At 39.3% G+C, this 17,767-nt stretch overlaps 1 protein-coding gene across 2 annotated transcripts in view; it reads left to right on the forward strand.

Annotated features, from left to right (window-relative positions):
* The window catches only part of pcp4b (Purkinje cell protein 4b), a 54,082-nt gene that overhangs the window by 13,687 nt on the left and 22,628 nt on the right, over positions 1-17,767 (forward strand). Inside the window, exon 1 of one of the 2 annotated variants that reach the window (XM_046074288.1) lies at positions 2,030-2,155. The exons of the other annotated variant lie outside the window; for it this stretch is intronic. Within the exon in view, the coding sequence (XP_045930244.1) occupies positions 2,147-2,155 (9 nt within the window). The 5' untranslated portion in view covers positions 2,030-2,146. Of the gene's footprint in view, positions 1-2,029; positions 2,156-17,767 lie in introns of those variants that run through there. 2 annotated transcript variants of the gene reach the window in all.

Here is a 17,767-nt window from a genome sequence, read left to right on the forward strand (position 1 = left end):
AATACAGAGTCCTGGTTACCAATCCTGGATCCAGAGCTAGTTTCCATGACAGTCATCAAATTAGGAACTGTTTTGTTGAGGTAGCTATTTTAATCAGGTAGTTACCAGGATAGAAAACCGCATGTACACACACACACACACACACACACTGCCAGTATATGCTGCCCATTATGTGCCCCCTCTATCCATTGTGCACAATATGCAATCCTTTGTTCCTCTGACTTTCACATCACATCTTGCCTTCAGGAAGTGTTTGCTGTCTCCTGTAGGACTACCAGCTGTTTCCCAAAATGTCCATCTGATGTCTGTAGCTGGCCGACAATTTGCCTGCTCGTAAATGTATCACTGATGTCTACCCCGCGGAAGAAACCAGCTGTTCTTTCTCTTCCTGACGTCTTCATAGCCTCAGCTCTTAGTATTTGCCTTTTAATTGTTGCTGTTAAACACTTTAAGCTTTGGTTATCTTACCAAGCATAGTGTTCTCAAGACAGACTTTGTTACATCCTCAAGCTATACCTTTATAAAAGTGGGTAAGGACACTCTCCAATGACTCAGATTTTACCTAAGGATGGAGTCATCGCGCATCAGCTACAAAATTGTTCCACTAAGGAAGTTTCCTGATTGATAAGAGGTTGCCCTACACTGCACATATGTCACAAGTGTAAAGGAAACAGCCAAGCGAACCCCATGCATGTTTGTTTGTGCAGCTGTGAGACACACGTTCCAGCCTTTACTTTACATGCTGAAAAGCTTCTTGTGGATACCATTTTTCTATAACATTGTGCTGTGTCCTGCTTCTACAGTACATCACAAGCTTCTGCAAAAAGCTCAGTACCATCTGCTGTACTTGGCAAAACAAAACAACTGCCTTCTCTCCAACTATCTTAAGCAGAGAAATTTGAGGACTATTTTTGCAGAACAAAGCCATTTTCAGTGCAAAACTGCTCCAGCTTGTCAAGTCAGAGCAACAGAGATGTTAGGCTTCATTTGTAATCAGCTTCGTAATCTTCCATCCATGAAGCGTCCATCGGGAGTCACTGACAGTCCATATGGAAGCTGACCAGCCTTCAAGTTACATTCACATTAAAGCTTTGTGAATACTACTCCTGTTTCTCTTTGTCTGAAACAATTTCCATGCAGATGTGCAGGAGCCAGATAAAGGTTACCCTCTGGGTTTTGGATTGAAGTTGCTGCTTGCTATTTGAATGATCAAACACTGCCTGTATTGAATTTTACAAATGGATGTATGGATTTAGGACAAACGATAATTAGCTACCTCAATTTGTGAAATTGATGTTGAAGGGGATGAAAAGGAGGGAATGGATATGGCTGGATTCAGTTGGATTGATGTGAAAGGATTATACACCCCCCCTAGAAATAGGCAGGCTCTTTCTAAAATATCACTGCCGCTTTTTCTTTCAATTAAGAAATTTAATAAAGTTAAAATGCAAAGCTTAGTCTCTCTGATGCAATACATTTTACATGGTGTTGTTTGTGAATTCACCAGAGAAAATCAAATTAGGGTATTATACCACAGTAAACCTTTACTATAATTAATCCTACAATAAATGTGAGGTGAATGCCAGGCAAACGTCACAACACATTTCATAAAATAAAATAACAATAAAATGTAATGGATAGACCTTATAAAAACATTATGGTGGCGATTCTGAAAGGGAAGATAAAAAGGCAGATTATTATTTTACTTTATTGCTTTTGTTATAAAGCTCACACCCACGGGAAGTGCACACACTCAGGTGGGAGTCACAATGGTACATGTGGTGAAATAACAATTTCTATTGATGACATGATGACTGGTGCATGAAATGCCTCCCAACGATAACATTTGTGAGCGGTTGTTCGTCAACAGGAGAGAGAAGCTCCGTTTGGCTGATCATGATGAAAGGGGCTTACACAGGGTATGAATATTTGAAGGAGTTGGGTGGTGACTTGGGAGACACATTCGCCCACGGCATTCCTATTGGTTTATTGGTGACGTGATGACACGGAGGAGTTGGGCTTAACACTTTATAAAGCTTCTCTGTCCGCGGCGAGCCACTCTTTTAAAGACCACTGTTGCTGAAACTTCTTACTCCGCAACTCACGTATTGGAAACAGGCGAGAAACCTCGACGTTACCGTCCATCATGAGCGAGGTAGGACTATTTTATGTTTTAAAACAAATAAACGTCGGGATTAACCCAATTACGCACGATCCATGCCCTAATACGCAGAGAGAAAACATCATTAATGAGAAATTTTAGCTGCCAGGCCAGCTGCTGTTGTAGCCGGATTTATCCTTACTGATTAGATTTATCATCCGACATTTACTGTTGCAACGCGGATATGATTCATTACAGTTACAGATGCTGCACAGCTGCTGTCAAAGTGCGCCGAACAGCACCAGTGTAGGGAACACCGGGGCGCCTCAATGTGCTGTGGGCTGCTCCCTCTGAAGCAACAGTATAGTGGATTAACGACAGATAAGGACATTTATTTTTCACTTAAATGGTTTAGCTACATCACGTGAACTATAGCTATTGCGTGGTTTGACAAAAACTATAAGGAACACTGTGGAGACATTTGAGCGCAATGTGAACAGGTTTAGAAGCCTGACAGAAGTGAACAGGTTTTACTTGGTCCCTCCTTGATTGTCAGATGATTGTAGCAAAACAGAAGAACATAGTCATTTAAATTTTCTTATACTGTAGGGATCCAGGGATCCTGTTTAAATGTGTTTGATAGTACATTGTGGCAGGTGGAAATACACTCAGGTAATTGTACCAACTATAATGTATATTACAGTTGGTTAATCTCTCAGTATAAATAACCCAGTTTATCTAAGACCACAGGGGGTTACAGCTTGCAGTGGAAAACTGCTGTTAGTTTTTTTCCCCACAGCACACAGCTGCCCCAGCTCCATTCATTTGAAAGTGGAGGGAGGAAGATATTAATAGCTCTTTTTAACAGTGAGTATTTATTCTGCACAAACTCTTATCATTCATCACTGAGTATTCTGCTAATGTCACTACGAGTATTTTAAGTTAGGATAGGTGTTTAATGTCTAATTTTGGAAATATCATGCATGTTATAAAATGTGTAGAAGAGGGACCATATTTTACTAAATATATATAACAGTGATGTAGCCTTCACATGACAGTTTTTGTTTGTCAGTTGAGTGACACTGTTAGAAGATTCATCTGCATCCAAGTGACACCTAGTTGTCAGTGTTTGAAATATTCAGACCCGCCAGCAGATTGTAGGACATCGAAGATGTCCAGCAAACACCTCTCAGTTCTGCACAACAGGGATGGGGACAACTCGCTTCCAGTTCAGTCAGTTAATGTGAGCTGTACAATTCAGTTCATACCCAGTCTCAATTATTAATATTATGCTATGACTGAAAAAATACCAAAACGGTACATGGAGCAGATTTTTATTTATTTTTGAGAAAATCTGCTAAATTGTGCTTGTCACTGCTGTGGTTCGTTGTTGTGACACTTGAAAATAGGGGAAATTGAAGATGAATGACTTCGCCTTGCAATTCTGCTTTGGCACTTTATCAAACAAGCAATTTATAGCACACTCAGCTGCATATTAGTACAGTAGGACAGAGAGCAGAGCATCAACTGAAGCCAGGACTTTCTTATTTTGGAACACTTCTACGCAGTTGTTATTGAATATTCTTATTTGTGCTCATACATGTGAGTGAGTGTACATTTACTTTTTACAAGTATATGTGCTTACATGCAAATATGTGTTGGCGGTGGGAAAACACATATTTCCATGTAAGCAATATGCGTACATTAATGTATGCACAAATTATACGTCATTTGGCTCCACAGAGTGTGTAACAGCAGCAGTGAACCTCATCAGACCTAGCACTTCACACTCAGAGGTACTCAGGTAAAAAATGTCCAAACACACCAACAGTAGCCTTCGGGCTTAGAAGGAGGTTCAATCCAGCAGTCTAGTCGGTATGCCGTCTGTCATTCCCTGAAATGGATGCGTGGCAGACATCAACGTACTTCCCTGCAAGCTGTTTATAACAAATCGTTCATGGGACTCTTCGATAAAAGATGAAGTCAGGGTGCACACACAACAGGAGCTAAAACAGCCTTTGAATAATTGAATCCCTCACTGGCAGCAAAATCACCTGAGCCTTTTGTTTGGTAATAATGTGCAAAGTAAAAAGAAGCTGTCATCTCCTCTTGATTAAAAGCAATGTCATTTTGGGGAGAACATGGCCCCAGTGCGAATGCGAGGAGGAAAGGGCAGTGGAGGGGATGTGAAATGATTTTCCTGCTGAGTTGATATGTTTTGTCAAGTACTGTGCAGAGTGGAATTGTTCTCAATCAAAGTCATGAACGTATTCAGTCTTCAAACTTGACTTGAAGCCAGTAACCTAAGCAGAGCAGCTCAGCATGTTCTGGATGGATGAGTCTCGCAGTGGTCAGCACTGCAGCGCTCCCTCCCTCAGCCCCCACCACACTCTTTCCCCTTCTTCTCTCTTCCTCCCTCTTTCTCCCTCATATCTACACAGACCCGCTCAGAAGAAGTACAATACTCTAAGGTAATTTTCGTTGCACAGTTTTACCCCTACAGCTTCTGTTTTTACTTTTTGCTCCTTCTCCTTCTGTCTCTTGGCAAATGAACCAAGAAAAAATAAAACAAAAACCGCTTTAAAATGTTCATAAAGCTTCTGGCCTATATGTCAGTGTGTTCATGTCAAAGAGGAATGAATACACTGACAAGAGAAAGAAAACTGTCAGATGCTCCAGATGGTGGAAAATGACTGACTCGGGCACTTTATTACTTATTTTGTTGCTCTCAGAGTAGAGTTTAAGCTACTGATGGGTAGGTAACAATCATGACAGTCAGTCTTCAATTTAGCTAAATCTTGCTGTTTGTGCTCTCTCCTCTCTGCACAGTTATGTTTCCATATCTGACATCATTTTGATTATCAGTGATTACAGAGCAACATTTTGATGTTTCGAAATGTGAAGCAAACTCTTTTCACAGCACACAGTTTGACTTGTCCTAACAGGAAATGCACAGTTGTTACTAATAACCTTAATGGTTGGATTGTCTGAGTAATGCTACATTCATATAATGTCAACAGAATGGGAAGATCAGGAAAACCTCCCTGGGAACGCATTATTCCAAGATGGTTATCCCCAGCTGTTAACCTTGTAGTCACATTATTTAAATAGTCTAAACTTACAGTTTCAAATTTGGTTAACATGCGAAACCAGATACAAACTGTGTATAGCTCCATTTTATGTAGCCGAATGAATTGTATTAGTGTTAATATCAGATTTTATGTCAGCTTTACGGCCAATTTACCATCTGTTTGCATACTTGGAATTCCAACTCAGAGGCTGACATGAGAGATTATTCTGACTTGGTGGCTCGTAAATAAAGATATGACATGAATGCACCATAAGTCTGACTGTTGAGCCAGCACTAGAAGTGGCACACCTGAATGTAATGCAGCCATTAATGATAGTGATTACACCTGTGCTTCTCTAAAAAGGCCTATTGCACTTTAAAAAAAAAAAAAATTTAAAACAAAAGCAAACCCTACAGAAACATAAATCTTTTGCGACAAAGCAATATCCCGTCATTTGCACAAAACAAATAAAGATGAATGCAAAGACAGCAGGATAAGTATTTCCAGCCAACAAGGAGATGTCCACAAATCATTGGAAGTTTTCATAGTTGCCTCTTCTTGGCATAGAAAAAGCTACTGTAAAGAGTTACTGCACATTTCATGGAACATTTTCCAAGGATGCTTGAACTCATGAAGTGATGTTCACAGGTATTTTTGGACTACAAAATTGCCCACTGGCTGTTATTTTCCTGCAGTCACTGACTCATAACTAAGCTGTCTTCAAAAACCCAAAAAAGCATATTTGACAGGAGCCAATCTCTAGTTTCTGTAGCTTCCAATAAGATTTTTTTCCCCCCTTCCTCACTCTCACATCAGCCATCAGTGTTGGTAAGCGCAAGAAGTGGCATTCAATTCAGACTTTGAAGATGGTGTTAAGTTATTCTTAGATCTTATTGATCTTACCTTGGTACTTCCCATCCATATTCTGCTCTGCTCTAATTAGCATCAAAGTTATGTACTGCTGTTACTCAATGTACGAATGCAGATGTGTTGGGTGCATGTGTAGCAACATTTGAGAACAGATGAATTTTCCCCCTACCATTAATTTTTATGACATGCAACATTTTTGAACAAGTTTGCACAGCTGGGAATGGACAAAAATGCTAATGAGCTTGATTAGAAATTAGCATAAATGTAGCCTTGATTGGCTGCCAGATCATTACTACAAGTACCAGCTTCTTTGGAGATTTAGAGTTTTTAATGATAAAAAAAGCCTTTGGTTATGTGGATGACTGCAGCGAGAAATCATACACAGTATTCAGGCGTCTCTGAATTAGACCTGCCTTAATTTAGAACTTTGCTGAATTCAACGGCCTGGACAGGAAACATAAATTTGACAAAATAAAGCTGTTTAATCCACTTTAAGCAGAGATTGGAGGTTCTCTAAGTACTTGGACTGAAATAACCCTGTGCGGGGATGTTAACGATGAGGTCACCACAAATAGTTAGCACAAATCAGGCAATTCTGAAGAGCTTCACATTTTAAGGAGACTTAAGTCCTTTGCTTACTTTACACACACAATTACACTTCATATACTACTGCCATACTTACACTATACTTACTGCTACTGTACATACTCCACTGCACTGGTTCCACCTGCTGACTTAGCTGATTACCACTGTTTAAATCTCAGTATATGTATTTATTACTACCTGTTTTATACCTACAAACCACAGCATATACCGGTGCCTCTAAAAAATATTTGAATATCGTGGAAAGGTTCAGTGTTAGCACCAGAACCAGACTGAGTGATTAAAGGCTTTCAAGAATGAAACAAAAAAGGCCTGAAATATTTTACTTTATGTGTAATGAATCTAGAATACATGAAAGTTTCCCTTTTTGAATTAAATTACAGAAGAAAATGAACTTTTACATGATATTCCTATTTTTTGATGCACCCATAGATTTATGTGCACACATAATATTCTGTTTAATTGAATACTCTATTTAATTCCTATAATTTAGCGGCTGCACTATTTTATCAAGGATCAGGGATATCTTTATTATCCCTTAGAGGCAATTTGTTGTACAGCCAGCAGTAACCATCCAGAGAAACAATAAATACAATGTAAAAATAATTCAAATTAGATTTAACTTTTGTGAATTTTTTCTGTACATATATATTTATTGTATGAGCATTGTCTGAGATCTCAGAATTTCACTGTGAACAGCTGTTTCACTGTAATTGGTTGCATATGACAATAAAACCTGAACTTGACTACTTAGCAAAGCGAGCTACTTATTGTACCACACTCTATGGTTAATGGAGAGCCTTGTTATGGATGTTTAAGCGAGAATTTCTCTCAGTTCAACACTGAACTTTGTGTAGTAACTGCATCAGGAGTTGCAGAAGAGCCACTATCTATATATCTCCAGCCCAGATTGAATGTATTTTCTGATGAAGATTGATGCATCATGTTTGCTAAAGCAGTGGGAGTGATAACATTCATTTTCATTTGTGGTCATTATCTGGGGTAGATGTGATGAATTACTTCTCCAACACTTTTCATTTCAGAGTTCAAGCATTTGTTCTCCATCCCATTCAAAAACTGACATCAGCAGGTTTTTACCACGAGTAGCACGGGGTGCTCAATCCTTGAAATGCATGCTGGATCTCAGGGTAGAAGTCAGCATTTCTGCCTGCTAAGCACGCTGATAGCAGGATCATAGCAGGCTGATAAAGTCTGATAAGGGAAATGATGAGTCCTTCCTAGTTTCTACAGATTGGTAAACCTACAACAGTAACTGGTCTGTTCCAGTATTCAAATATTAAGCTGCTTTAGAGCATGTACTGCTGGATTAGAGGACTTTTGTGGATTGTGTAGATCTGCTGTGTCGTGGCCTCCAAATGTTGTTAGACAGATTCTTGTCCGCTGTCCAACAGCGGATTGGACCACACTTGGATAGATTGTTTTTCATCCTAATGGTACACGGGCTAAACTGGCTTGGTTTGTAAATGGGCTCAAAAGTAAACTTGCAGAAATAAACACTCACCCAGTTGTGATTTCTTGCTGTCAGTCTGTCACTGCAGATGTAATGAAAGCAGTGAAAGCATTTTGATGGCATTTTGCCCCTACAGATGTTTGTCCTGTAAAAGTAGTTTTAATGTGATGGATTGGTAGATTTTAGCCACATATGGCTCTATGGGTGGCAATGGCTGCTGGTCGTCGGTCGGTGCACCACTTTTGTGGATTGATACAATTTGGTACACACATTTATGTCCCATCGGGATGATTGAAATATCTTTGATGACATCATCAGGTCAAATCCTTTGTAGGAGCAGTCTGTTAATCAGCGCACAAGTTCCCGGCGCATTCATCAGTTATTTGTAATTAATTAATTTATCCAATAGAGGATAGTTGGGACGATTGAAATACTTTTCAGATAAACATCATTTAAAAAGGTAACATTACAGACAGATTTCTCTGTGTGTGTTATAATAATACCAGGTACTATTTTGTACAAATGTGGATTGACTGGTATGATTTGGCTTAGAATGTCAGTGAACAGTGTGCACGCATCAGCTCTTACTGTATGAAAGAAAGAAATGTTTCAGTCGCCCTGATAATGACTCCTGACTGTTAAACTTGACTTGCTTCTTTACTGAAAAACTTTGACATGGCAAACTTCAGGATGTGTTAAAGTATTAACTAATCTGTCGTATGATCATACCAATCACACATGAAACAATGAACAAAACTTGTCGTTCAAATAAAAATTACCTCTTGAGTGAATTTACCTTCCACGATTGACAACAGTTTCTTCGGTATAACTCTGCAAACATGTGACGTATCCAACTGATTTTTTTGCGGTGCTGGTAAGTATTGTGTAGCCTACTGTACATCTTGACATAGTTTGGCATTGCTGTGTTACTTTCATAGTTTCATTTGTCCCGGCTCGCCCCTACTTTGGTTTCTGACCAAATACACGCCGAACTAACGACATTCCCATCAGCCTCAGTTGTACTTTGTGTACTGTTTAGCAAATGTTAGCATGCTAACATGCTATGATAAAATGGTTCACGTGGTAAACATTGTACATGCTGATGTTAGCATTTAGCTAAAAAACGTTACTTTGTAGACTCGTTCTCTTGTTTAGAAGAAAAAATATCAATTAATTAAAAAAAGAAAACTTAAAGCAACATTATGTAAGATGTGTTTTGTTGTGCGATTTGGTGCAGCTACTGTTTCAGAGTCTAATTTATGGCTGTACAGGGTAGCTGTACATGCGCATTCGTTATGATACATCATAATCAAAAACTAGCAAGTCGCCAACTTTGCTAACACAGCCAAACATTAAGTGTGACAACACAAGACATAACAAGCTAGCTAGTTATTACTTACTAGTCTAACTGTGTACACAAAGAATGGCAGCTCAGAGTCTGTCTTGCAGCCTTTCATTTCATGAAGCTATTTATTTATTTTATTTTTTCTTTAACCTTTAACCAGGCAAGTTAGTTAAGAACAAATTCTTATTTACAACTACAACCCACCAAGAGGAAGACATTCTCTTGGCGTGAGGGACACGGCTTTCACCAATGTCCAGGAGCCTCATGCTTGGTTACTCTCATTTTCTCTTCTTAGCTTCCTCCGTCAAGATCCTCTTTTTCCAGGGTCTTTCAGCTCTTTTGCTCACGCCAACGAGTGATAACCAGTCCCGTCTGGTCTCTTGCTTGTCATTCTCTCTTTTTCGCTTAGTATTTAGTATTAGTATTTTTTCTCTTTGCATATAAAGTATTTCTGATTCTGATTCTTCCTCACTTCCTCTGACAATGTATACTTCGGTCTCTATGCAGCCTCTACCATGACACCCATAATGAAAATACTGAGCTAGCTTCTTCCAAAGCACTTACATTGTATATTATATACCTTTTGCTTCTTCTTGTAACTTGCATGTTGAAGAGTTTTGTTGATGTGTTGTGGCATTGTGAAGCATTACACTGTTTTTATGAAAGATATCCTGCCCAGGATTTCAATATTACATAGTGCCATAACCAAGGACTCCGGGCCAGAGCAGCAATGATAGAGACATCATTCACCCTTTTACAAGTCAGTGTACAAAATTATTTTCAAGCCGTTATTTTAAGATAAAAATTGTACATAATGGGGCTTTAATATAAAATCTGTACAGAGAAAGAAAAGAGAAGGTACCCAAAATTGTAAAACCATAAAATACATTTTTTCTCATTTCTCACTACTGTCATACTCTCCTCTTTTAAGGCTGTTTATTTAAAGCATGCAGTAAAATACAGAATTTTTTTTATATATAACATTTTACAAAAAATGTCTTGTTACAACATCAGATTATGATTTTGTAACTTGTTTCTCCAAATTTAAACAAAAAATCCTTTAACCATTTAAAGGTCACTAGCACGGCAGTCCAATGCAAGACAGGTGTTAATTAAAAACTTTAAAAGCATCTTTAAAAAGCTAAAATAATTCTATTATTTCCATTGTAAAACAATTACATCAACAATCTGATGCTATTAGCGTATTCATTATCTTATTGTTGATTCATATCAGCTTTAGTTTCCCTCGTGAGTCTAATCACCAAACACTCCATCAACCAACATGATCGTTATCAACAGCAAAGAAGATGTGAATTGTAATTTACTCAACCGCAGTGTCATAAATCACTTGGATTGGTGCCGAACGCACAGTGAAACTATTACACTCTGGGTGGTTAAGTGACTGGGATGAAAACAGTTTTTGTAATGCATGTGTTGCTGTTATCTGATTATAATGCAGCCATAAATTCACCAGCTGTGTACACAGGGCTAATGGGGCCCTGTTCCACAGTTTCAGGGATTGCAAAGTAAAGTGAATCAATAAAATAAATTGACATCTTTATTAAGCCTGTTGCTTTGGTGAGGTGCTTTGGAAGGTGTTTACCGAGCTCTTTTCATGCTGCGGCTGATGGATGAGTTGCTGTCAGGTTAAACTACAAGTATACAACAAAAAAAATCTTCTTTAAGTTTTGGCTTTTCACGTGGATGAAAAATGACACTGAAGAAACGATCAAATATTGTACGTTATTGTTGAACATAACATTCTGCATTGGCATTCAAATTGTAACACAACAGATTGGGATGTGAAAGGACAGTTTGACAACCATAAAATGTGTTAATGTATGATAATAGGCATCGTCTATGTGTAAAGAATTGTTCATCTTTGCTGTATGCATGCACCATAATCGTGTAAATCATACACTTCAGCAATGTCAGCAGTAGTGCGCCATGAGTGCGTGCCGGTGTGAATGTTTCACTCATTCTCCTTACGAGTTTAACGGGTGGGGAAGGGCTGAATTAGCAGAACGACATTACTGCTGCACGCTGCAAATTTGCCTCCCACAAAATCATTAAAACATCACACTCCATGGATTTAAGGGATGGAAATAACACTTCAGGGACTGCAGGGGTCTGCAGGCCAGTCTAATAAGTATAGAGGTTAGGGAAACAGGTTTGTGACTGCAGGGTACCCACTTTAGATATCTGGACAAATGGAAAATCTTGGCAGAGGCTTACTGATGTGTAACCTGTTTTATTCCTTCAGTCGTCACTATGAGTGTGCTTTTATGAAGTCAGGGAAACCTCAATTGCTGGATTAAATATGTGTGACTTAACCCTTCCCATCCACTCCCTGAGGCTCTAAATTAGACTGTGTTCTTACTATCAATTTAGTGAATAACTCTATATGTTTTATTCATTTTTTGATATCTGAAAATAATATAATATAATAATATTATATAAATAATAATAAGGCAGTGTTATCTTTCAGCTGCTATCCAATCTTGTAAAATACCTTCAAATACTGCAGATGCTACTGGTGGCCTGATGAAGTACCATCAAAGGATCTTACACGATGAGCATGTAGTGTTGACACATTGTACATTTTTGCTTTGGCCAGCATTTAAGCAGTATCACAGGGTTGTAGAGGAAGCAAGAACGCGAGAAAGTTAATGAGGGTGAAACTACTTTTGTGCCCATTATCAAACTGTGAATCACAATGTTAGATCGTGCTGATTTGTGTGTGTTCAAGTTAGAGAATGAAAACAAAAACTGCTTCTCATTTTTCTCTATGGAGACTTAATACGGCAGCTGAGATGTAGAGCTTAATTTTGAGATTTTCTGGCAATGTTAAGGCTTAAATCATGAAGAGAATTTACTCTTCCATTTACCGATGCACTTACAACCGCAACCAGACACTTTGAGTGCAGAACAGCTGGTGTACGTTGAACCAGGCTGGTACTCCAGTGAACAATGGAGTACCACCAGATTTTATTCCTAAACAGAAGTCATGTCTAGTTTCTTGTTCTTGTGTTAAGTATTTTACTATAAAGAATAAAAAAATTCTACCAAAGGATTACACTTGGTCTCAGGTTCATCATGGGGTTGAAATAAACTGTAAGATTAAAATCAAGATGAATCATTTGCTTCCTATCAAATTAATTGAAGTTAGTCGAAACTTTAACCAGTTATATATATATCACCTGTTTTGTCTTTTCCAATGTTCAGGATGTGACGATGCTGATTTGTTCTGTTGTGTTTCCATCTTAAGTAGGTTCTGTGCACACTTTTAACCTTTGTAAAATTAATAAATATAAATGCTTGGTTGTTTTTTATCTTGCGCTGCTGCCTACGTTGGCCAGGACTATTCTGGTTAAATAAAGGTTAAATGAACATTTTTTTTAAATCACTTGATTGCAAATACTTGAATTTAATGAAATACAGAATTGATTTTAATGTATGTTTCCCTCAGTAGGCAGGAAACTTTATCTCTTTATGTGATCACTTATAGAGAAGGTCTGGGCAGTGGCATCAGCTTTCTGCAGCACTGTGCTGGACTGGTTAGGGTAAAAAGCTGTAGCTTTATTAATGTATTCTGTGCTCTTCCCATTATGGACTAAATGGAGCCTAACGCCTGTGCTCATTTCTAAAGGAGCTCAAGTGGAAAAGAAAATCTCCTGCTCAAAGTTAACATCCAGTGTCTTTGGCTGTTCGAGTAATGAAAAAAGGTGAGACAAACTGGCAATTTGAATTGAGATTTGTAGCAGTTTGAACGGAGGTAGATTTACTTGACAAACTGACATAAATCACGAGCTGACAATGAACGTCCGTCATCTTAATTAATCTGGGACCTGCTTCTTGATTGCCCAGTAGATCCATATGCCACTGGTTATGTTCTTTGATATTGATGCCTTGAATATAAAAAACGTATCTGGGTCCGTTCCTACTAAACACTTGCTAGTGCCTAGTGAACTTTAACTGTGTTTCAGTGAAACTCTTTCTTTCTTTATAAATCCTGCAGGACTCTCATGCCCCGCAGGTCTTTTCTATCACCTCAAAGCAAATGTCACAAACCCCACTCGTCGAGGCAGACACAAGCCGGAAGCCAACACATGCCCTCTGCAGATGTCGCTAGAAATTTACTGCAGCTTTTGAGGAATTGTTTTGCATGAGAATGCCTCAGAACCACATTTAAACATGAGAGAAAGGATTGAAATTCAAATTGTGTTGGATAGTTTGATTAGTTTGTTTTGTAAGTCCAAAAAGGAAGAGGTGGAAGATATTTGGAGCAGCTGGTGTGACGGTTTTCAGCAGCTTTTAGTTGCTTCTTTCATTTCCTTTTCACAGAAGTTTGTTGGCATGAACCGTTGATGATCTCAGTCTCTCCATTCTCCACAAGACTAACGACTCATTTTTCTCTGCCCTACGCTTGAAGAACAGAAAGAAGAACAGACAGTTTTGCCTTATGTTCTTTCTGCTTGAATTGTCTGTGGCCTACTTCTGCTTTTTTAAATTCTTAATGGCCATTGAATGTGGCAGGGAACTCTTGGACTTTGCAAGCTGCCAAGTCTTAAAATAACCCCAGAAACGAATGAACAGTATTATTAAATTATTTTCATCCTTCACTTTTATCCACCACTCTGCTTTGATTGTAATTACTAAGCCATACACTTCAAATTGTGTGGTGTTTAGGAATCCATGGGGCATGGAGAAAGGATCAATTAATTCAACAGTATCCAGACTTTGAGTTGATCCTGACTCCTCACATTATTATCACATCAAATACTTGGCTATCTCTTCCCTGGGAAGTTGTTCTGTGAGATGTTTCTATCTGACAGTCTGGTGGGACAGCACAAGCAGAGGACAGATTCATCATTTCTCGTAATTAGGGTCTTAATTTGAACACCTTTCTCTTTTCAGTTCATTTGCAAAGCTACTCTCCTGCCGCTTGGCCCACAAATGCAGACTGGAGCATTATCTGGGTCGCCTGGTTACATATTGAGCACTCTGTGTCACGTGGACCCCCCTCGCAGCTGATGGGTGCTTAGGAGTGTTTTGGAGCAACATAGTTGCCCGCCAACAAGCTGCCTGCCTCTAAACAAACCGGTCTCTCTAGGTCTTAGCTCTTGAGTCCAAAATGGTCGGTGCTGCTGAGCCAGATGAAGTAGCCAAAGCCAACACATCAATCATCGCATTATGCCAGGCATGCTTATGAATCAGCTATTACAGATTAACAAACTAAGAAGCTTTTGGGATCTACAATATTGATTTTCTCATTCTCATCTGCTACAAATAGTGAGATGCTTCAGTGTCCTACACAACATAGTTAAGCCAAGAAGGTGCAGGAAACTGCCACCTGACAACAATTTAAGCTTTGATTAATATAACATTTTTCACGAAGAAGAAGAACCACCACTTTGAGTTTTTTGAAGCAGCACACAGAGGTGTGAGACAGTTATGATGCACAGCCAAGGTCGGACAGAGTGACGGTGAAATCCAGGATGCCATGATGTGATACACCAGAGTCTTATTGGACTCAATCAATGCATGGCACAGTTGTTGACAAACCATCTCAACTCTAGGTCTACTTATGTCTGTGAAGATTCTCAGTCATCCAGGTCATTCTTATCCATAGTTATTGCACAAGTCCACTAATGTTACTTGTTCTAGAGTGTTTGACTTAGTCACGCTGAGTTGTTAGTAGCTGTAGATGTTCAAACTTCTCTCCTATTCAGAGCACCACTAGGATTCCTTGTCAATTTTACTAAAATTTGACAAAAAATTTTGATTGACAGTTCATTCTTGATGTGAAAACATGCGGAGACAGTCCTTAGTCACGTCCTCTGGAGCACATCCCATCCAGCCATATACTAGCTTTCGACGTAGTGTTGTTGAAGTTTTATGTGAAATTGAGTTTTTCTTCAGTTTGCCACAGAAGCCATGAAAAAGCAGCAAATCATTGCTTTCAATTATTAACCTAAATGAAGTCTCCTATTGGGACTTGAAATGTAATTTTTCTTTAACCAAACTTGGTAGGTAATAGTGAGTGTTTTTGACAGTTCTTCTAATCATAAAGGAATCATCCAATATGATACATTTTAGACGTATAAGCAAGCTATAACATGTTAATTACAGAGCTTTAAAAGGTTGTAGGCAGACTATGAACACAGCCAGGCTAGCTGTTTTCCCCTGTTTCCAGTGTTTTTGCTAAGCTAAGCTAATGGCTGCTGACTGGTTACCTCTCACCTGACCCTCAGCAAGAAGGTGAACACGCATATCTCCCAAAATCTCAAACTATTCCTTTAAATCAAGTGAAATCTTGAAGTCCACTTCTCTTCTGTAAGTTCTTGAACCATGGGAATTTATTGCGAAAATAAATATTGCCATCTCACCTCATTGGTAGATTGTTTTTATTGTGAAGTGAAGAACAGATTCTCACTCTCAGCGCATGATGATTCAATCTGTCGCAGAGAGAAGCACTTTAACCCGCCACACAGCTTCTGTAAATCAGCTGGCTGATTGAACCTAAACCCTGGCTGATCACAGGGAACTCCCTCATCTATTTACTGGCCTGCTGGTTAGTTTGTTGCTCCTTTCATCACTACAACGCACTCTGTGGCAGCTCGCTTTACAATCCCAAAGTGAGGAAACCAATCCCCAGAGATTGGTGACACCCACGCTAATGGAAGAAACGCCGAAAAATGTAATCTCGCCAATTTCAAGGCTCATTAAGTTGTGTAACAGATGGGAGTTTGAAAGAATAATTTGAAGAGGAGCTGTAATGTGTTTCTTCCCCCTCCCCTCTTCTCTCTCCTTCCCTCATCGCTTTTCTCAGTGGAAATTGCTGTAAAGTATTTTTTTTACCACAGCACCAGCTGTATTAAGATGTAGACAAATTATTTTTTATTCCAGGGGTCGTTTGTAGTTTTGTGATTTCAGGCTTTTCTGGGGCATGAAGGCATTAGTACTTCTTGGCTTTGTGTCGACTGCGTTATGTGAGCCCAGAGTTTTGCTGCCGCACTGCAAAAAAAAAATCCTCCCAAATAATGTTAGATTTAAAAAAAGAAGGAAGAAGTTTGTGAGTCAGTGTGAACGGTGTGATCAGAGTTTTTCTGGCAAGAGCTCCTTGGTGGCATGACAGCTGGCCTGCTTTTTGCTTAGACTCATAATTTTATAAAAAGCCCTCCTCAGCCTGAACCTCATACAAAGGAAGCAAAAACAACTGAATGCATGTCTCACACACTGAAAGCCGTGTGCATCGTGTGGAGGTGGCTTGACAACGACTGTGTGTGTGTGTGTGTGAGAGAGAGAGAGAGAAAGAGAGCAAAAAGTTGGTGCCACTGCTTTGCAAAAACACAGTTAATATGAAAACAGAAGTGTTGCGTCAAGTGTGCGTGAGAGGGAGATCATCTTCAATGTCAGGGCCCGACAACTGTTCACTTCAGCAGTGTCACCTCAGGAGTCTTGGCTGCCACAGACGAAACAGGACGTGTGCAGCTGAGTTTCTGTGCCTTGCGGTTCACCAGGCAGAACGTGCTGAGGACCCAACTTTGCCAGTCACAGTCAAACAGCTGATATTTATGACAAGCAAATCAGCTACTCCACCTGTCCTCTGAGGAGAAAAACCAACTCCACAGTTAACTTGTAGAAAGTTAGAGAACTTACCTACATCTCAATGTCTTTCCCATCACATAGGGATTAACAGAAGTTGGCATTATTTCCCTAAAACAACCACAAGAAGAAGTATATCATTTGTTATCAAATGAGAGAAATCAAACTAAATGAAATTCTCAGTGCCAGAGGCTGCAGAGGTGGATGTTGGCGTAAGTGCCACGAGCATATCTGGACTGGCAGTTTAGGTACATTTCAACCTTAATTCATGCTTCTTTGTGCCTTTCAAATGGCTTTCTTTATGGTCTAATTACAGTGGTCAAACTATGCTGCGTCTTTTCAGAGAAAAAGGTCCCAGCAAAGTCAGTACTAATGTTTCATGGTAATTACTGACCTCTGTGCTGCACTGCAACAGTAAGTACCCACCCACTTCCTCCTCACTTCAGCCAGACGTGTACGCGCTGCCCAACAAAGGAAAGAAAATCCGAAAAATCTGCAGTGGGGAGTTATTGACCCAGCACTGATTTGGCAGTGTTTCAGAATGCCCTGTAGCCTGTATGACAGTATGGTTTATGTAACTGCCAATGGAGCTCATACAGATGAGTGGTCTGTAGCACACACACACACACACACACACACACACACACGAAAACACTTGTAGTAAATCGCACACACAGACACACACACACACACACACA

Source organism: Micropterus dolomieu, linkage group LG17, assembly GCF_021292245.1.
Source record: "Micropterus dolomieu isolate WLL.071019.BEF.003 ecotype Adirondacks linkage group LG17, ASM2129224v1, whole genome shotgun sequence".
Lineage (NCBI taxonomy): Eukaryota > Metazoa > Chordata > Actinopteri > Centrarchiformes > Centrarchidae > Micropterus > Micropterus dolomieu.